The 22,369-nt window shown below is 41.7% G+C and overlaps 1 protein-coding gene across 2 annotated transcripts in view; it reads left to right on the plus strand.

Annotated features, from left to right (window-relative positions):
* Window positions 1-19,630, plus strand: part of UPF3B (UPF3B regulator of nonsense mediated mRNA decay) — a 183,662-nt gene extending 164,032 nt beyond the window's left edge. The window contains exon 10 of one of the 2 annotated variants that reach the window (XM_086918550.1): window positions 18,507-19,630. In XM_086918550.1, coding sequence (XP_086774676.1) covers window positions 18,507-18,563 — 57 coding nt within the window. In that variant the 3' untranslated portion in view covers window positions 18,564-19,630. The remainder of the gene's footprint in view (window positions 1-18,506) is intronic. The other variant, XM_086918547.1, reaches the window with a different exon arrangement.
* The last annotated feature ends 2,739 nt before the right edge of the window (window positions 19,631-22,369 follow it).

Genomic DNA, 22,369 nt, shown 5'->3' on the forward strand with positions numbered 1-22,369 from the left:
ACTCCAACTTGTAATATTTTCCGAGTATGGATTTGATTGGTAAACAAATTTCTCTTCATAGAGTGACATAAATAATACAGCCAATTCTGGGGCGAACGGACACCCCATGGCTACACCGCTTATCTGGTAGAAAAAATCTCCGTTAAAATTGAAATAGTTTTTCTTCAGAGCCAATGTAGCTAGTTGCATGATAAATTCCGTTGGTACTCTAGTCGGTTTGGGTCGTTGGTCAAGATAGTACTGAATGGCGTCCAGGCCGTCACTCTGAGGAATCTGGGTGTACAATGAACTCACGTCCATTGTCACCAGGAAATCTTCATTCTGTTCAAAAGGAATAGTTGGTAATTTATTTATAAAATCCGTCGTGTCTCGGAGGAATGACTTCACCTCGGACATGAAGGGTTTCAGGAAGAAATCTACAAACTTCGATACCGGTTCAAACAGAGACTCGCAACCGGAGACAATTGGTCTTCCGGGAGGGGCATTAATGTCTTTGTGGATTTTGGGTAAGACATAAAATAAGGGTATCCTTGGGTTGTTGCATTTAAGGTATTCATATTCTTTCTTCCCAATTATTCCGTCTGTCAATCCTTTCTCCAAAATTGGGTTGAGTAATTGTTGAAGTTCTGTCGTTGGATTTCTGGCTATTTTTCTGTAGCATCTCGGGTTGTTAAGTTGACTCATCACCTCTCCGATGTATTTTTCCGTGTCCCACACCACTATTGATCCTCCTTTGTCCGCCTGTTTGATTGTAACTGACGTGTCCTTTTTGAGGTTGTCTAGTGCACTTTTCTCAGCTTGCGAGATATTAAATTTAGTCCAACTCCGGCTTTCCTCCATTTTGTTTATAGCTGACAAGATGGTTTTTTCGAAAGTAAGAATTTCTTTCGCTATTTTATTTCCTGGTGGACAAAATGTGGATTTTCTCCTCAGTCCTGTGACTTCTATTGGCGATTGGATCGGAGTTTGTGCGAAGAAGGATTTTAGTTTAATTTTCCGGCAGAATTCAATTGCCTCCATTTTGAGTTTGACAAAATTGGTGTGTCTCATGGGGACAAAGGAGAGTCCTTTTTCCAAAACACTAGTTTCTGCTTGAGTGAGAACTTTGTTTGATAGATTGAAAATTGGAGCGACTACCAGTTCTTGTAATTGTGCCTCCGTGTCGACATCTCCCATGGCTGGTTGTACCGTGGACGTGCTCGATTTTGTGGTTGGCCTCTTCCTAAAAAAGGAGTCGAAGAGGGTCCTGGTTGTTGTTGGAAAGATCCTCTTTTGTTGCCTCCTCTTCTTTGATTATTATTCTCACTTTCACTTCCACTTGATGCTGATGAGGTATCCGAGAAAGAAATGAATTTATTGGTTGATCGTCCTTGGTATTCCCCTAAGTATCTCCTTGAGTCTGCTCGGGAGTAGAAATCTGTCTGAAGGTATGGATATGTTTTTTCTAGGTTGAAGTTCTTATCTTTTTGAAACTGATTCTCCTTTTGGTTAATTGTGTAGTCCTTGAATTCTAGGATCTCCTTTTCTACTTTTTCTAGTAATGATTTTGCGTCCGGAATCTGTTGGTTCTTTTCTATCTCAGATTCTAAAGTTTTAATCTCTTCGAGTTGTTGTAGCCGTTAAGACCATGAGGTCTCGGCTACACTTGGTCTCAATAAAACTGTATCCTTTTTTGTAAATTGGGTCGTCTGTAAATATCACGGGGATATTTTTGATCTGAAGTCCTCCTGGGATGGTACCAGCTCTCAAATGCTGGAGGAGGAAGTGACCATGCAGGTCTGTGCGAATTTGCTTCTTTTTTAGCCTTAAGAGTTTCTCGGTTTCGTTTTGATTCCTAGCCGTAGTACTCAAAGTAGCTGATGCGAAGAGAGGGGGTTTTGCTAATAGGCCTTTAATGTGATCTTCGCTGTACGCGAAAGTTTGTTCTTCAGACATACTGTGTGTGACTCACTCGTATTCAAAGAACTCAATCCAAAACATAAAACGGATTGAGTTCTTTGAATACGAGTGAGTCACACACAGTATGTCTGAAGAACAAACTTTCGCGTACAGCGAAGATCACATTAAAGGCCTATTAGCAAAACCCCCTCTCTCCGCATCAGCTACTTTGAGTACTACGGCTAGGAATCAAAACGAAACCGAGAAACTCTTAAGGCTAAAAAAAGAAGCAAATTCGCACAGACCTGCATGGTCACTTCCTCCTCCAGCATTTGAGAGCTGGTACCATCCCAGGAGGACTTCAGATCAAAAATATCCCCGTGATATTTACAGACGACCCAATTTACAAAAAAGGATACAGTTTTATTGAGACCAAGTGTAGCCGAGACCTCATGGTCTTAACGGTTGAGACGGCACAAAGAATCTCATTACAACAACTCGAAGAGATTAAAACTTTAGAATCTGAGATAGAAAAGAACCAACAGATTCCGGACGCAAAATCATTACTAGAAAAAGTGGAAAAGGAGATCCTAGAATTCAAGGACTACACAATTAACCAAAAGGAGAATCAGTTTCAAAAAGATAAGAAGAACTTCAACCTAGAAAAAACATATCCATACCTTCAGACAGATTTCTACTCCCGAGCAGACTCAAGGAGATACTTAGGGGAATACCAAGGACGATCAACCAATAAATTCATTTCTTTCTCGGATACCTCATCAGCATCAAGTGGAAGTGAAAGTGAGAATAACAATCAAAGAAGAGGAGGCAACAAAAGAGGATCTTTCCAACAACAACCAGGACCCTCTTCGACTCCTTTTTTAGGAAGAGGCCAACCACAAAATCGAGCACGTCCACGGTACAACCAGCCATGGGAGATGTCGACACGGAGGCACAATTACAAGAACTGGTAGTCTCTCCAATTTTCAATCTATCAAACAAAGTTCTCACTCAAGCAGAAACTAGTGTTTTGGAAAAAGGACTCTCCTTTGTCCCCATGAGACACACCAATTTTGTCAAACTCAAAATGGAGGCAATTGAATTCTGCCGGAAAATTAAACTAAAATCCTTCTTCGCACAAACTCCGATCCAATCGCCAATAGAAGTCACAGGACTGAGGAGAAAATCCACATTTTGTCCACCAGGAAATAAAATAGCGAAAGAAATTCTTACTTTCGAAAAAACCATCTTGTCAGCTATAAACAAAATGGAGGAAAGCCGGAGTTGGACTAAATTTAATATCTCGCAAGCTGAGAAAAGTGCACTAGACAACCTCAAAAAGGACACGTCAGTTACAATCAAACAGGCGGACAAAGGAGGATCAATAGTGGTGTGGGACACGGAAAAATACATCGGAGAGGTGATGAGTCAACTTAACAACCCGAGATGCTACAGAAAAATAGCCAGAAATCCAACGACAGAACTTCAACAATTACTCAACCCAATTTTGGAGAAAGGATTGACAGACGGAATAATTGGGAAGAAAGAATATGAATACCTTAAATGCAACAACCCAAGGATACCCTTATTTTATGTCTTACCCAAAATCCACAAAGACATTAATGCCCCTCCCGGAAGACCAATTGTCTCCGGTTGCGAGTCTCTGTTTGAACCGGTATCGAAGTTTGTAGATTTCTTCCTGAAACCCTTCATGTCCGAGGTGAAGTCATTCCTCCGAGACACGACGGATTTTATAAATAAATTACCAACTATTCCTTTTGAACAGAATGAAGATTTCCTGGTGACAATGGACGTGAGTTCATTGTACACCCAGATTCCTCAGAGTGACGGCCTGGACGCCATTCAGTACTATCTTGACCAACGACCCAAACCGACTAGAGTACCAACGGAATTTATCATGCAACTAGCTACATTGGCTCTGAAGAAAAACTATTTCAATTTTAACGGAGATTTTTTCTACCAGATAAGCGGTGTAGCCATGGGGTGTCCGTTCGCCCCAGAATTGGCTGTATTATTTATGTCACTCTATGAAGAGAAATTTGTTTACCAATCAAATCCATACTCGGAAAATATTACAAGTTGGAGTCGTTACATAGACGACGTCTTCTTAACTTGGAGAGGATCAGAAGAAGAATTAAAAGAATTTCACGAGTGGCTTAATACTCGCACAGAAGAGATCAAGTTCAGCATGAACTTTTCCAAAGTAAAAATGTAATTCCTCGATGTTGAAGTATATCCTACAGATGAAGGCTTGGTGACAACATTATTTAAGAAAGTGACAGACAGAAACAAGGCTTTACACTTTACAAGCAATCATCCGCGAAACCTAAAAGAAAATCTCCCCTTCGGACAGTACTTGCGGATAAAAAGAAATTGCCATTTAAAAGACGAATACATGTTCCACGCTTCCAACCTCACTGACAATCTAGCATCAAGAGGCTATCCCGTCAAACTACTCAAAAGAACTATGAAGAGAGTATGGTGGATCCCTCGAGAAACACTCCTAGTAAAAAGGACAAAACCATCTCTCGACAGGATAGTATGTGTCTCAACATTTTGCCCCAATTCCAACCAACTCAAGAAAACCATTCTACAAAATTGGCATCTAGTAGAAAATGTAGCTGAGACACTAAAAGAGAAGCCATTATTTGCCTTTAAAAAGGACCAGAGTGTGGCCAACCACCTTGTACGAGCAGCAGTGAAGCAGAACCCGCCCACAATTAACACCATGCTAGGCCTACCACCCATACAGGGTCACCACAAATGCGGATCTTGCATTTGTTGCGCAAGCACAGAAGAAGGATGCTTGTTTCAACATAAGCAACTTTTTTGGAAACACGAAAAGTTCACGAACTGCAAATCAAAATACGTCATCTACGGCATAAAATGTCCCTGTGACATGCTCTATATTGGGAAAACAAGCCAAGAAATTAGATGCCGCATCACTCAACACAAATCCCGTATAAAAAAGAAAGTCACAACTGCCCCCCTTGTCAATCATTGGATCAGTCACGAGCACACACTAGACGACCTGAAATGGACAGTCATTGCCAAAATCGAAAAAGACCCCAGAGGAGGAGATATTGAGGCTAAACTATCTCGCCACGAAGCCATGCTTATTGTCAAGTTTAATACAGCTACAGATGGCCTTAACGAACTCTCTGAGATCTACCGTCTATAAACTCATACATGGAAAGATTCGGGTTACCGTCTCCTGCGCAGACTATGAGCCCGACTACACAAGGTCACATGACAGACACAACGTCTCCATGACGACGAATCCTAAAAACTACAATCCCCACAAATCCTATGACCAGGAAGTGAGTTAAAAACCAGGACACACGAGACAAGAAACATCGAACTGGATGATGCCGGTATCTGCATTCACTTGACAGAGACCGAAGAACGTGGACCCCCAGATATACTCATCATACTACAAACCTACAGGTACATCGGAACAACTTGACAGAACCGTGATAGAACAGCCATCCTGCCCACGTAGTTCCCACGAAGAATACTGATACTAGTCTTCACTTTTTCCTTTCAGGAATCAATCAATCTAACAAGGCGTTTCACCGTGCGGATCCGGGAAACAGCCCCGTCTCCACGCTTCAACTACATGTAAGTAGTCTCCGGTTCACTGATAGCAACTGCTACCACCAGCTAAACCACTAGATCTCTTACTAGTCCTTCCATTTTTGTAGATCCCCACTTCCTCGACTTATGGATGAGAACAAAACCCTTTGAGAGCGCACCTTGCGCAACACTATGTAAGTACTCACGAGTGAATGAGATAGTTAGGAAAAATGCGATTGCGGTTTTTTCTGTGTCTTTAACCATGGGTTAAAACAGGCTCTGTTTTTATTACAGTATAAATCTCAAAAGAGAACCCAGCAACTCTAAGGTAGGATTAGTTTCACTTATCCTTTCTGATACGTTGAGAGGTAGAGTCCGGTCCCCTTAGTTGACCCAATCTTGTTTCTTCATTCACAGGCTTTTGGTCCTGACGAGATTTCCCCACAACAAGGGGTCATCGAAACGCGTAGACCTCCTCTATCCAGCATTAGGAATTGTTGATTTACTCTCAAACACATGAAAACTGTTTAGTTGTTTGTTCCAATGCTTTGTTTTTCAAAAATACATGCTGTAAATAGAATCTTTTGAATGTGTATATATGTATATTTATATGTGTGTTGTCCCATATGAATGTTGAATGCAAGTTGTCAATTTGTCTAAAAAGTGTCTTTTTTTACTAGTTTTCATTATTTGTTGTTTTGACATACTTCTGTGGAGCTATCCAAATGTTTATCTAAAAAACAAAAATTGCCCATTGATATGGTATATGTGATATAAAAATTAAACCATTTTGATTTATTTCGGACAAAACTGTTCTCCGAGAGTCACTGTTTCAGTCAGCGATTCGAGTGATCATCCGTGGTCCAAGTGTAATTAAGTTGGCAATACTGGTATTGTGTTTTGGTTTATAGTTTATTGATAGTGAGGCTTGTCCTTATTGCCAGTGAGACCAGACCCTGTTTTGGGTAAGGATACAACTACAGCGTTGGCCCATAAAAGTGCTTGTTCTAGACATTTGACAAGCTGCTACATGATCTTCATTCCATAGGACATCGGGCACTATTATCAGGGAGGCCAGATCTGCAGGGAAGGGCATTTTAACTGTTCAGTCCTTCAGGACTACCTGGTTTAAGCAATTTCATAGACCCACCTCATAGGAAGCATTCCATGGGTATCTATTCAAAAGGTAAGGAATCTGCGGGCATTCGTCTCCCACTTCTCTCTTCTGTGTACCGCTCTCTTCATATAAAAACATCCCAATCTAGGAATCTGAACTTGTTGGGACCAATCTGTTCAGCTCCACGTCTGTGACTGCGTGTCAAGAAAGCAGCTGATGTCAATGGGCAAGGGTGGAACATATATCATCCTGCAGATTTGGCACGGAACAACATTGACACGGTACCACTGGCATCACCTGCTGGCACGCAGAGCTACTGCTAAAAAAGTTTCCAGATCCATTGTTGCGCATGGGGAAGCATTAAAAAAATGCAGAACCTGTGGTTACATAAAGTCGCTACCAGAAAGAGCACTACCAAAGGTAAATAACTTATTCTTCACAATACTTCAACAGAATTAGCTCTCTCCTTTTGAGGTTGATGAAGTTCATGGATTTGAATTCATATCTTATTTGTTTCCTTCATTGTCCAATTTCTGCATTATTAGTATGGTGATTAACCCTTTCGATGGCCAGCCCTTCATGTGACTTCCTGATACCTTTTCATTTTTGTGGAGGCTTTGGGGCCTAGAGTGTTGAACATGCCCATAATTACTCCATCTCGCTGTGTGGTGAAGCGAAATCCTGACCTTACCCCTGGTATAGCCCGGTGCGAGCCAGGCTTTAGAATGTTTTCCTCACCCCAAGCCTTTTCTTTCTTAAGGGGCACTGTCTCACACATGACTCTTACTGATTAGCCTAGCTTAGCTCCATCTTGTCTATTTTGTACCGCATGAGGTGGGTGAACTAAGCCCTTTACTTGAACTGCATATGCCTACCATACCTTTGTAGTGGTTCAACAGCTTATCCCTACTTGTACAAGTTCTGTTGCAAATCAGGCTCAGTAGGTTACTTTCCCTCCACAGGTGCCTTTTGTACCTGTGACGGTCATGTCTCCTGAGATGGATGCTAGACAGATAAAAAACATTGGTTCCTCAGAATGGCTCTGTAGTTTCTGTGGTAATCGATGCCGCTGTGCTTCTTACCAGTAACAATGGGAAGCTATGGAGTGTGACTGACTGAGCTGCTTACAACTGACTAGAGGCAGCCAGACGTGCTTAGGTCCCTGAGTGATGATGTGCTTGTGTCTGGGCTGACAATGAGACCACAGCTGTATGAGGTGGGATATATATATATATATATATATATATATATATATATATATATATCTATATATATATCTCCTCTCTCACAAAGCACTCTGAATTTGCTCACCTCAAATGTCTGTTTTTCTATCATAGTTTTTAAGCATAGGATGTGCATAGTGGCGTCCACACCAAGATAAAAAGGGATAAAGTAGTTTGCCATTTCTACAGCAAAGTCTTTAATTATAGGATTAGCACAGTGCCATCCACACCGAGCTGTAAAATGACAACAGCATTTCACCAGTCTAGGCAAAGTATTACAGCTCTGGATTGGTAAAATACAATCCAATCTAACCTGGAATGAATAAAAGCAACCACAGACATGTGCTTCACTATTGTTATAGCTATTCAAAGAGGTTTAGCTAAATATGGTTTCAGCTGGGAACACACGGTTCCAAAGGAAAGTTAATGAGGCCTTGCAGTCCAATGTGTAACTGTAGGATTGGGAGCCCTGTTAACTAGATGACCCTGGATCTCTCATGAACCATGGGGGTAGGTTTCACTGTCCAGAATATCCAATTATTTCAGCACTGGATTTTACCTTCAGCAGCAACAAGCTAGGTAAGTTCACCCTTGAGACCTGGGAGACGAGCCTTGCAGTACTACAGGCTATAACACAAGCCAAAGTGCTGTGAACTAGTCCCATAACTGAAGAATATCCTGGTTTTTAGTTAAGGTATTGAAATTGAAGTGTGCTTCAAATGATCTGGGCCCTCAGGCCTATCATATATCTGTAAGATCTTATCAAGTCACTCCTTGTGTACGCATTTAAATCTGGCTCAGAGGTGGAGAGGTTGCACAAGTGAGTTGTAAGCAGCTGTAGAACCTCCAAGATGCTTACTTTCATATTCACCTAATGAATGAGAATATGCTATAACTCTGTTGTGCTATAGCTGGGCCGGGAGTACATGCAGGTTCTTCTTATTTGGCTCGAACTTTGCTCCAAGGGTGTTGACACAGTTTTCCGCAATGGTCTTCCACCTTCAGTTGTTCATTATTACACCTGAGTGACTGAGAAGGGCCTAGTTTTCAGAGGAAATGACCATAAACTCGCAGATGACTTGCATGATCCGTCATAAGCTGCAAGAAGCATCTGCCATAAGCCTTTTGTTAAAGGGTTAAAACTTCTCTGGGCACAGCTTATCCTTCAGTCAGGTCAGTGTGTGCAATGAAACAAATAATTGCTCAGTTCATGTTGAGGTCTTGAACATCATCATGATGGTGCCTTGGTCACATGCATCCCCGTAGTTTTTCTTGATCATCTGCAAATGAGAACTATCTGTTTATCCCTTCATTAGTATCCTCTATAAGAGCTGCATTCTAAGAAAAAACTTGTTTTAGTCACTGTCGTAGAATCTTTCTCATGGTGGTTTCATAAGTCTTATCTTTTAAAAAGTCATCCATGTCAGAGCTAATAGTCACTGAAATGGAGCAACTGGCTTATCTCAGGAGGCTGGGTAGCTCACTACCAGGATCTGAATACCCAGTGGCTCAGGTTGGTCCAGGAAGTGATGCTCCACTTAAGTCGCCTGGAGCCAAGGCTGTTTTCCTTGATTTTCTTTCCATTCTGTAGAGGAAAAGTGCCAGAGAACTCGCAGACAAATGCACACTCATTCCTATAAGAACAAGAACATCAGAACAAACTCTTGTTCAATGTGTCAGTTGTGTCAATTGTACTAAACCACATATTTGTCAAAAGTAACTTTAATGACAGTTAAAATTATTGTAAAAAGAAACGAGTTACAGTTCTTTGTAGATGGTATGTTTCCGGTTTCATTTATTCATGTATTATCTAATTATATTTTCATGTACCAGATAGCAGTTCATATAATAGAAGTTGTACATGCTATGGCAATGGTCAACAAACACATGTTTCATCCCTTTGTAGCATATATATATTTGGGGTTTCCTTAAGGCTCTTCATCTCTGGGCTGCTCTTAGAACGTTGTACATTTTGAGGAAGTTTGCAGCGAAGGAGCTCATCCAGTAAGTATTGAGCTACGGACATACTTACCATTACTAAAGTGATGAGCTTGAACCCAACACACACAAAAATGATCTACTGGCTTTCTCATTCACATGACCATGCAGCAACCTTCCAATACGGAACTATTGATGAAAGCGTTGGTTACGGATTTTAATTTGAATCCACTGCCTCATACTTGCCAACGCTCTATGCACAATTATTTACTTAACTAGCTTTGAAAAAAGCCCCTGATGTTTAGGTATTTTTGGGCAAAACACGTGTTTGCTGAACATCGTTATATCATATACAAGTTGAACTTTATGAACCACTACCTTGTAATTTAAAAATATGAAAATCCTAAGAAAAGGAAAAAGGCCTCTGGGGAAGAACTATCCTTAGGTGTTTTGCAACCTTTTTGTGTCATTACCAATACTTTCAAATACTTTCAAATAAGATATTGCTTAGTACAAATATGAGTACTTAAGACTCTCAGGTGTTTACAATCTGAAATGTAACAAATATTTTACATTTTAGAGATAGAGGGCTTAACCCGATTACTATGGAGATCATATAGTCCCTACCTAATAAAAATATTACCTAATTTGATAATCTAGGGTGATGAAGGTGAGGATAACCTACACACATACTGTGTTCAGCTAAGGGACTGGCTGATTTTGAGCAATGTCTATACTTAGCAAATTGTACCATGTAATTCATTGATGACAGAGGAGTCAGTTAATTCTGGAGTCTTTCTTCAGCAAGTGGGATGCTTCCCCGAGTTCTGTGTGCACCAAGAGACAGTCCTCAGTGTCCTCAGTTCACATCTATTCTCAGAGCAGATTAGTCCGGTACATAAACTGATAACACGATTCATCTGTGCATTTCGACGGTATTGTTAGCGAACGCGTTCTTTTCCATTCCGACGCGTTACAAATTCAAAATAGAAGAGAAAAACTTGGATCTACGTCGAGGAACAGGAGACCTTTCTCGGCGCAGTCAAGCCCGGAGTCCATGGAAAGGACTCCATTCAAAAAATGTCCATCGTGTGGTGCGAAGTTCCCACACAAGGACCTACACGAGGTGTGCAACCTCTGTCTATCGCCTGAACACGAATCCAGGGACTGCGAAGCCTGCGCAGCATTCTCCTCCAAGCTAACGATCAGAAATCGTCGAGCTCGAAGACACGAGGCTTCCAGAATGCAGGCGGAGGCGATCCCGGAGCTGTTCGGAGATGAACAAATCGAGGAAGAAGAGGACCAGTCGGGGTCGGAAGGGGACCAGTCGGAGGTTGAAGAACTCTTCGAGCAACAAACCGTGAGTGACGACGTCCCCTTACCGAAAAACCGACCCCGTGCGGTAACGACCCCGCCCTCGGGCCCGGTCAAATCGCTGAAAAAAGTTTCCGACGCCCCGCCTTCGGGCCCGGCAACGAAACCGAAACTGAAACCGAAACACTCGGAATCCCACCACGTCGGATCCGAGAAAAGGGCGTCATCGACTTCGACACCGAGGCGGCATACAAAGGAGAGCTCGGTATCGAAACATTCCATGTCGAAAAAGAAATATGATGTATCGCCCAAAAGACACTCGATACCCAAAAAGTCGGAATCGAGCAGACATTCGGTGTCGAAAACAGAAAGATCTGAGGATCGAAAACAAAAACAGCTCTCGGAACCAGGACCCTCGGTACCGATTCAAGAGCAACAAAACAATTCCTGAAAACTTTATTCTCCTCTACCCCTTTCTGTCTCAGGAGGAATAAAGGCATAGTCTGTATGAAAAATGCGGCTGATGAAGTTTAGTTTGACTGCCTTTTACAATGGAGTCTTCCAATCGGAGGTGCGGTGTCTCAGTGGAATCATTTTGTCCCTTCCCTTTTTTTTTTTAATGACCACAACCATTCAACCGTCTGGCATCTTTTTAGATTGACTTCACGGCATGGATAATAACTTACGTTGGTGCTATTACCTCATCAAACAAAGTTGTTGAGCCTTGAGCCGTCTCCTCAAAAGGCCAATATTTTGTGCCTCATGAAGCCTAAATGGTAGTGACAACATTCCTTTTTTTCCTATGCTTTGACAGAATTTCATCTTAGCCAGGAGATGATACTTTGGTGTTTATGCCATGACCTTATGTTCCTCAAGCTTACGAACTGCATACAACTTGGATATTATCTAGGCCCTTACTCTTTATATTGAAAGAATATTACCTTTTAGAAGTTGGATCATTTTTTAACCACTTGTAGTGCTCATATTCCTTGTAGCAGGAAATACTATTAGCAGGTGGTAAGGATATCAACACTTTCCACTCAAGAGGAGTTCAACAAACATCAAGACAAAACAAAGGAATCATTGAAGGCTTTCCAGGTGGGCACGGTAAAGGAACCCATGTTAGATTTCCTGCCCAAATTCTTAGTGGTAACATCATATGCAAAAGCTTGTCTTCTGCCCTGCCAGTGGTGCAGGAATTCTCACCCAGCTGGGGAGAAAATAAATGAGAACCAACATTTCTGCTTCATCATTTTGCTAATTGTTCTTCAACCAGATGGTCTGTGGCAACATGTCCTGGAATTGTTTGTCTGGAGTATTTGCTGTGTGTTTCACTAGAACTTTGGCAGCACTAGATGTTTCAAAGATATGGTCCCATTTGGGAGATTTCGAAGACTATGTGATCTACCATGTAATGCTCATATTGATTCACTTGTAATTTTCTGTTGTGCTATTTTCATCATGCTGAATTAGCGTTATTCACTATATTCTGTTCTCAGTGGACTTGTGTACCCCATTTCTTTAAAGACTACCCATTTAGTTGCACGGATCAAAGATAGAATCACAGCACTGTACATAAAGCAAGCTGAAATAAAATCAATTTCTGGACAGACAATAAGTAACCACAGGTGAATTCTTTAAACACAGGACCCAATTCACACAGGGACTTAACAACTCAAAATCAGGAGTGCAGAATCTCTGCACTTGTGGTGGAATTTCTGCAGGTGGAATCTCCGCACTTGTGGTGGAATCTCTGCACTAGTGGTGGAATCTCTGCACTAAGCATTGCAGTGCCGATATTCTGCCCCAAGTGAAGAGACTCCACACGTGTAACTTTACGAGTCCTAAGTCTGTGTGTGAATTGGGCCAACAGTGTGCTTGGAATGCTCAATGTAGAAAACCTATCTGTGTACTCTAGCTGTTAGGCTTTGTTGCGGCTCCAACTGGTGTGTGCCTACCTTGACAACTGCTTTGTAAATATATCTTCGGTGAATCAATGCAACTGCATGTTAAAGTGACTGTTGCGCAATTTGCAGAATTTTGGTTTCTCGATAAATGGAGAATAATCCTCCTGAAATACCAGCTCAGAGGCTTGTGTTATTGTTGCGGTTCTGAACACTGTTACTGTAAGTCCTTCATCCACAAGACCAGTTTCAGAGCATGCAACAGATTGTGTCAAGTTTCACCCAGGTATAAAATAACATGGTGTGCTGGTCTATCGTGTAAGTGCCACAGACGTGTCTTCCAATGAGACCTCTCCAGAGGCATTCTGCAACAGCAATAGAACTAATTCTCAGGCCACCTTAAAAATACGATTTTCATTTCCAGATCGCGTACACTCTTCCATTTTTCCAATGCCTTTTGATCTGCACAAGAGTTGGAGGCATATAAATGGCCTGGAACCGAAAGTCATACATTTGGGCTTGAAGGCTGTTCTTCCAACATTGTGTGTTGCAAGATGTAGGTTCTAACAGCTTACACAACTGCACTGTTTTAAATGAACAAGCAAGGAGGTGTTTGATCGAAAGAACTGTACGAAGAGGCTGTTCTCTGTGCGCGCACACACATATATAATATATTCACCATATACAACGATATTTGGTTTGGAGCAGTTCATCTGATATGGGGTCAGAATGTGAAAGCCACCCAGTTGAGCAGGGTAACCACCGTAGCCCACCAATGGGAGCTGTATTAGTGCGTGGAGGACACCATTTTTCTGTTGTGGGACTTGCCAGCGATTGAGATTACCAGCAAAACGACAACTGCTCTGCTCTCTGGAAAGGTCGATTTTTTTTCGCGTAATTGAGGCTTCATTGGGTCTGGACTAGACATTCAAACTTCTTTAAGCATTTCCTCCAATTCCTCTCATTAAAGGGATATTCACAGTTTGCACAGTGCTTGTGTGATTCTTATCACACCAGACTAGGTCAGGCACCCTTGGTTCAAGGCCTTCTGCATTCAAGCTGCGTGCCCCCATGGCCACTTCTGCCCTTCCTTCTGTTGCTGTGCAGCTGCCTTTTGGTTCACTTTAATGTGCCTTTTTGCAAAAAAAAAGTGCCTATAAGTTGGAAGTGTATCCCTTTCTGCCTTTGTTACCAGCAATAACTATGATAATACGTTTTCCTTATTGATTGTGTTCTCTCCACATGAGTAGTCTGTTGGAACTGGGGGCAGTGTTTGCCACTTGGTTTAATGGTGCTATTCCCTTGCAGATACGAGTTCTGAACATTATGTATTGTGATGTATCCCTAGTAAAAAAAGATTAAGTGTAGTGCCAATAAGACACATTTAGTGGCTTTTTCGACTTTCATTTACCCCACATCAGTATCCCTGCATTACCCCCTTTAGTAGTAAGGTTAGGTTGTTAGTGCCCCAGTGCGGTTTTCTTCCTTTCCTATTTCTTTCATTGTGATGCTGTGGCATTGCCCCACATATTTGAAATAGAAAAGAGTTGTATTGTAGCAGTAGGATATTACCATATTGGTAAGTCTGCTACTCCTAATACCTAATCTCTCTCCTATTTCAGCAACCTCCAATCCAATCGGGTTCACTTCATTTGCTATTCGTTAAGCAGACATGCACTGAAGGTCCTTGGCACTTTTGAGCATCTGCCAGCCTGAGACCGAAAGCTGCCTGCCTTATTATTACACTCCCACCTACCTATCCCTGCCATTTCTCATTTCTACCATTTAGTAGGCTCTTTTTTTTAAATGTGGAAATGGTTGGGGATGGGTAACTGTGCAACTGAAGAGGCTTTGTCCATAAATTATCCTTAAGTCACTTAAATCACAGACCTCTGTATTTACAGCTTGATTGCTTTCAGTGTGCGAGTCTTCGCCCTAGGACGATGGAATCACCATAAAGGTAACAATTCTGCTTTGCGCTATCCTGGTCCTCATTCAAGTTACATCTCAACAAGTTATTAAGCAGAAGTGGTGTCAGTTTAAGATGACTTGTGTATATATATATTTCACATCTGGGGTGGTTTCTACATTATGATTATTAAAAACTAGAGCCTGTCTATTATAATCGAAATAATTTTAATGGAAATTGACTATTTAGGTTAAGCGTTTTCTGAATAAACCAGATTTTGGGAGTGCTACTTTGACATTAAAAATGGTGAGATGAATTGTAGCTAGTTTGGTAGTTCTTGTAATCTTTATGAAGCACTGAAATGCCAAAATGTTTAAAAATTGTAGACACAAGTCTTTGAACGTTTAACTGGCTAGGATGTTGAGGCTAAAGGCCATGAACTGTTTCATTCCCAACAGTGCTATTCAGATACCACGTGTCTGGTAAGTAGTGAGTTTCTGTGTATGCATACTTAAGAAAAAAGGAACAACAGACAGTGTTTTCTTGTTATTCTTGCACCACATATACAGTGTTGAGGGGTACGCCTTCATACCAGTAATACAAGGAAAACACTGCCTGTGTGACTTTTATGCAATTATGAAATGGATGTTTGAAGGCTTTAAATGGGGGGAGGGGGGGGGGGGGGGGGGGTCCACTGTAAAAAATGGATACCTTAAGATTTCTCCAATTTGCACGGGGAAAATATGTGCCATTGTTATGTCTACACAGACATAAAGGTAACTAACGTAGTAGTTGCATTGGTTCTCTTGTGTATGCAATCTTTAGTCTCCGTTTTGTATTTTCTGTAAATGAGTCCGAATCACAGATCTCTTTTCACTTTTAAGGATTAAGCAGATTTGTGAAAGCGAAGCTCAGTCTGAATTAATTGGTTTCGACCTATAGTGTGTGATGTTCACAATGTCCCTTCGATGGGATTTTAGAAAAAGTTTTAAGAAGGATGTTTCTCTGAAGCGAGCAGCATTTAGACGAAGGTCTTGGTCTCAACGTTGTGACACTTTGGTGTAAGCCCTTCTTCTCGCCAGCATTCAAGTCGGGCCACTAAGAGATGTCCTTCCCTTCCACATGCAAGAACCCATTCTATGTCTGCAACCCTGCCAAGTAGTGTTATTGTGGTCTTTTTCTGACAAGTATGTTCAATCTTTATGCCTGCTGGAAAAGAACGTTTTTGCTTGTGTTTGTAACAAATATTTTTCAGTTGAAAAAAAAAATGTGTACTCAAGAGTGCAATCCCATTCATGTGAAAGAGTGCAGGGTCCTTTTCTAAAACTCTTTATGTGAAGTATTAACCAAACTAAGAGTCTTAATATGTCACACTGCTTGTTAAAATTGATATAGACTCTTGAAAAGCCTGTTTGTATAGTGTGAGTCATCATTGTTTGCCAAGAAATGTGCATTGGCTAATTCATTTATATATTTTGATGTTTTATATGGCAAGGATAAAAGACCATGGGGACATTTATAGAGGAGTGTTTACCCCTGACACTACTGGGGATTATTACAAGCACAACTGTCATAGCAGTAGTGCATAACTTGTATGCGAAATATAGACACATCAGAGAACAGTACACTTTGTAACATAGCAGTTACCAGGTATCATACCCAAGCAGGTTTGAACATCGGATAATCTTTGTTAAGGAACGCGTATGTTGGATAAACATGAAAGCTATTAAGGGCTTTAACATTATAGTGTATCACATATTGTACCAGCACAGTGCGTATGATGAAATAGCACGCAGGTGTATGCCTTAAATGAATCCTCATTTACATGTGAAGGTTTTACTGAACTGTAAAAAGAGCTGCTGATTAATCTTCATATGAGAGCACTGTATTCAGTAACATTTTACACTTAATGTAGTCCTCCTTTCTAGTGCATTTTCTGTTTCCCTTCGTAAAAATTTAGAGATCCTAGATGATTGATATTTTAGACCTAAAGGAGCACAGATTAATTGGCTTCATGAGAAGGTCCTGAGTTGAGCCTGCTAGCCTCTGTTGGAAAACTGTAACAGTGTACTAGTTGAAGATCAATGAGATTGTAAAAATATCTTACTGTCTCTGTCCTCTTGAATGATCTCAACTTGTATTCACTGTGCACAATTACAATGGTGTAAATGTTTGCTCAAACCTGTTGACTAGTCTATTAAAAATCCAGCCAAAGGCTTTTATTTGGCAACCTAGACATGCATCTTGCTGTATTGTCTTAGAAAAAGAAAACAACGGTGCCTTGTTTGCTCTTTTCATGTAGGTGGTTGTCCTATAAACATGGCTGGAATATATTCCTTTAGTGGATGTTACTGCAAGTTAAGTTTCTAGGGATAGACTAATATTGAAGGACATATAATATTGGATATTGCCTGTGCTAATCTGTCATAGTCTCAAACATCAACCTGAAGACTGGAACAAATCCCTTTTGATTTAGCAAAATGTCCCCAGTTAAATGTGATAAGAAATTCCACCAATACCTACAAACACTTCTTGCTGGCTTCCATTGTGAGGTCTGCCTCCCTATGGAAGGCGATCATTACCAAACAGGTGGGTGTAGCATTACGTTAGGTATAGATCTACAAGGATTGATGTTAGTCTGCAGTTAGACATATGATGCAGCACAGCACCTCATTTTGAGTGTGTACCTACTAATGGAATCATTTAGATACTTGGACAGATTTGAAAAACAATGTGAGCATTCCATAATCTTTATTACCAAGTATTATGAAAGACCTTGTTATTTGAGCCTGGTCATCTACCTCATCAGTGACGAGTCTCTTTTCCGTGGCCTCCAGGAGTTTGCCCTTTTAATTATTTTACAATTTAAGTCCTCTATAAGCACAAACGCTCGGGGTTTTCAGGATAACCACCAACTTAGTTAATGATTCCTATTGTATATGACACGTAATCCTGGCACGAATGCTCCCTCTCCTTGAATTTTGCTTTGCATACTGTTTTTAAAGCACAGAATGCACTTCTTGTTTAGACATGATGGACAACAATGAATAGTACAATTAGATGAGAAGTCCACTCTTGTTATAAATAAATAAAAAAACATTTCATAAAGAGAGATTGTACCAAGATGACATGTATGTTCAAGATGATCCAGGTGTGCTCAATTCTCCTGCCATAGACTGAAAACGGAAACTGAATATGGTTCCTGAGGGAGAGTCTCCTGCAGGTGCCCTTTGTAAAAGTAATTGCATCAGGTAACTGTCATCCAGTCTCATTTACACATCGTTGTAACCAAACATTTAATTCTGTATTCTTAAAAGTGGAAAGAAATCTGTGGTCTCCATTCTATAGAAGAGCATATCTGATAGAACATCAAGTTGAAATGCATTACTTAATAGGTGATTCCATTTCTGTCTGTGCTGCTATCCATTTCATAATGGTACCTATTGCATGTTCATAGTGAAACTTTGGAGGAGGAATTTGTCTCCATGTTGGATGATTCTTAGTGTTGTGAGAATGTACTTGTGAATATGTTTTTAGTTTTCATGTTTAGAGTGTGTAGCCTCTATCTAGGGGTTACTGCAGGAGAAATTGTCAGTTTGGATATTACACATATTAATGTTTTGTAGTTTACTTTAGGACCGTCCAGCAATGCAGCTCTACCAGCCTGGAGTACGGAACCGTAGTCGACAAACACAGTGTGATGAGGGTGCAACCACATCTGCAGAGAGAGGAGACCAAAATCTCGAGAGTGAGACAAATGACGTGAGAGAAGAGTAGGTGCACAAAAGCCGGATGTGTTCTGACCGTCAGGGACAGCAAACATGGACCCAGCCATCTAGAAGTGCCTTCAAAGAGGAGAAAGGAGAAAAGGCAGGGAAGGAGGCAGCTGCAATCGTGAACATGTTCCTCCAGAGGAAGTGTATTCCTGGCTGAAGAAAGAGCCTCGAGATGGAGTCGGAATTTAAGAAAACCGTTCTGAAAGTAAAAAAAAAGGAGCATTCGTTCCTGAAACGTCCGTTTTAGAGACTATAATACCAGCAAGGGTGGCATGCGTTTCTAGTTCGGAATATTGACATGTCATGTGGCCTTAACTAATGCTAAATGTATTTGCACTCCCTGGTCTGGTATTTGGATATGAGAAAATGGCGCTAATGCTGCATTTGGAGCGTGTGCTTGTAGCACTTTAACTGCAAAGCAAAGCTAACTTTTCCACTTTCCAGCTTATGAACTTTCATATCTGAATGCTACTCGCTTGAATGTTACTCCAGCGACAGAATACTAATTGTAGCACAAAATGGTACCAATCAACCAGTATCTCAATGCCCGTTCGATATTTCCTTTTGTCACTACTGATAACGTGTGGGAACTATCTGTAACTCACAGTGCAGTTGTTCTGAATGAATCTTAGTTGACTAGGTTGGCCGAGCAACTTAAATATGGATAACAATGAATGCATCATGAACTGTGTCCCCATTTTGTCCATAACCTATCTTGATTAAAAATAAAATCTGATTAAGTAGGTGTGATATGCAAACATCCAACTGGAATATTATTGAGAGCTGCATAGTTTGAACCTTATCAGTGCCCGATTTACTTATGTGCCAGTAAATCTGGGGGTTCATGGGGGAGGGGAATTACTCATTTGGTGCAGCTTTGCTGTTTAATAAGAGAATATTTCTTGACTCAAATCATCCGAATCTTAGAGATAATGATTTTTTTAAACTAAAAACAATAAAATTCATGGACTATTTTTTTTGTTTACAATTTTCAAATTCCGTGCATCTGTTCCGCCCTATCATGTGCTCCGTGTGCGATGTCTCACTACCATTAATTAATACCTTTTTGATTACTACCCATATCATAGATCATGTATGTGTGAGGCTAGAAGATGCAAAATTCAATGGAAAGGTACGTCTTTAAAATGTTAATGTTCATGCATTATTGAACTTATAAAGTGTGATTATCTTTATTATTCATGAACACTGAATATCTCTGCACATATGATCCTGGAATTCCCATTTAAGAAGGTAAAAATATGTAATAGGATACTGCCTATGCGCAAGCAGCATTTTATTTACAAATAAGGGAAATCTAAAACAGTATAATTGAAATTCATTTAAGGATATCAAAGAAGAGTTTAAAAACCAAATGGCGTGGTGGATAGGTCATGGACGGCAACAGTACAAGATGTCTCCCACATTGGGTGCTGTTCTCCCATCACAGTGATTCATGTAAATGTAAATGTAAATGTATAGGCATTTATATAGCGCACTACTTACCCGGAGGGTCGGAAGGCGCTTCGACCGCTGCGAAACCCTTCCTGGCTTCCCTGAGAGATGGTCCCTTAATGGGTATCTCCAGGGTGAGACCAGGCATCCCCGGCGGTCTGGTGGGGCCGTTAGTGAGGATGAGGCAAGCTAATGCCCAGAGTTGCCGAGTGTGATCGCTGATCAGAGTGGGCACTGAGGCGAGAGAATTATCGAGTCCGCTGACCCTGGTCCAGAAACCTGCCACGTCGGGAATCGAACCCTGGTCCCGGGCCGTCCTCTGCTCTCGGGTCTGCCGCCTCTAACCAGTGAGCCACACTACCTACACATCAGCTACCTACACATCAGCTACTCTTTTCAGAAATACAAAAGGTGCAAGGAAATTCGTTATGACCTAATGGGGGAAGTGTTTACTATTCTTATAGTGTTTGAAAATTATAGGTTGGCTCAGGACATTTTGAGCCCAATTCACAAAGGACCTCTGCACTTGTGGCAGAGGATTTGCAGTCGTAGTGAAGGGGGTTCCCCACTCTTGGCAGTACCTAACAATGAGTAACTGCAGTGTGGAGCCCCGTCATGACTTAAGGGTCTCTGCCACGAGCGTGGAGGCCCTTTCCGAATCAGGCCCTTCATTCTGAATCCAAGCTGAAAGATGTGTGTGCAACCTTTGGCCTGGCTACAAAAGAAGTCAATGGCCCGTTGAGATTGAAAGGACTTGGTTTCAGACAGTGAGGAGGAATGAGGTGTCCTGTGGCTCTCCATATGATGTATGAGGCTGGAGGTGACCGCTCTGCTGTCTTCTGTTTCTCCACACCCAAAATCTCCCCTTCTGCCCATCTACCTTGTTGATCGTTCCCTGACGAAAAAACGTTTACTGCTGTGGTAGGCCCAGAGTCATCTCTGCTCCTAATCACAAGGAGCTGGCTACCTTCTTGGAATTTCAGCAGGCTGAGCATGTTGAATGGTGCAGACCTCCAAATGCTGTAAAAAGGACTGTACTGTGGTATGGATGCCATTTGCCAGTGACGTGAGCGTGTCGAACTATGCTTTATTGCTTGGAGCCTGTGATTGACTGTGTGAAGATCCTTAGAAAGGAGAGGGACCTGTGAGAGGTGCCGGTTTAGGGGACAGACCCCTGCTTCCTCCCTAAAGTTCTTTGAAAAGCACCATATATCAAAACACGAGTACCAGCTGATAAGGACAGTACTTATTTGGAAAGGGGCAGTGTGATCATAAAGACAGTTGGTAGCCTGCAGGGAAGCCTCTAGTTTGGTCTGGGCATCCCTACTTAATGTTATACAGTATTAGGGGTGTCTTTCATAGATTCACATGCCTGAATCAGAGTCTCCAGCCTGAGTTCTCCTCAGGATCTCTTCAAAGAAACTTTTCCATCTTTAAAAGTGAGTTCTGGCTTCAAAGTCTTGAACAGGACTGCGCCAAGCTACTTATCACTGCAGTAAGTGTTTAATTCTTCAAATTCTGGAATGTCTGAGACCCAGAAGAAAGCCCTCTTCAGGGCCTGCTCTTCATGTGGGAAGAAAAGACTTCATGCTGATGACAAGCATGACCTGTGCTTGTATTGCCTCTATCCGGACCACATATCTAAGGACTGTAAGATTTGTAGGTCTTTTCCTCACAAAACGCAGAGGGACAGAGAAGGCCGACTGCTCATCTGGCTTGACAGACTAAAAGAGCGAGATAATGTGGAATCCTCAGAGGGGAGCTTTTCAATGGCCTCAGAAGCCTCCCTGAAGAGACCAAGGGTGGCTTCCCCTGGCCCCTCAGACAATCCTCCTATGAAGGCACAAAAGAAGTCTTCAGAGGCAAGATCCACTAAATCTACAGTGTCTTTAAAGGATTCTCAGACCTTTAAGAAACCTATACAGTCGTCTAGCAAACTTGCGATTTCCTCCCAGGCGCAAAAAGGTATTGCGGCGCCTGTCTATGTCTCCACAGCGACGACGACTGTGTCGACGACAGCGTCGTCGGCGGTCTTCTCATCGACGACGACCACTCCTTCATCGTCGACAGCAGGTAAACCTATCCCATCTATAATATTGCTGAAACCGTCGACGACGTCCAACACCTCGTCGACGACGAAGATTGTCCCGTCGACGGGGGCGTCGACGACGAAGCCATCGACGTCGAGGCCGTCGACGACGAGGAAATCGTCGACGAGGAAAATTTCGTCTACAGAGGAACCGTCGACGAGGGTACCGAAG

This window comes from Lissotriton vulgaris, chromosome 4_1 (genome assembly GCF_964263255.1).
Source record: "Lissotriton vulgaris chromosome 4_1, aLisVul1.2, whole genome shotgun sequence".
NCBI lineage: Eukaryota > Metazoa > Chordata > Amphibia > Caudata > Salamandridae > Lissotriton > Lissotriton vulgaris.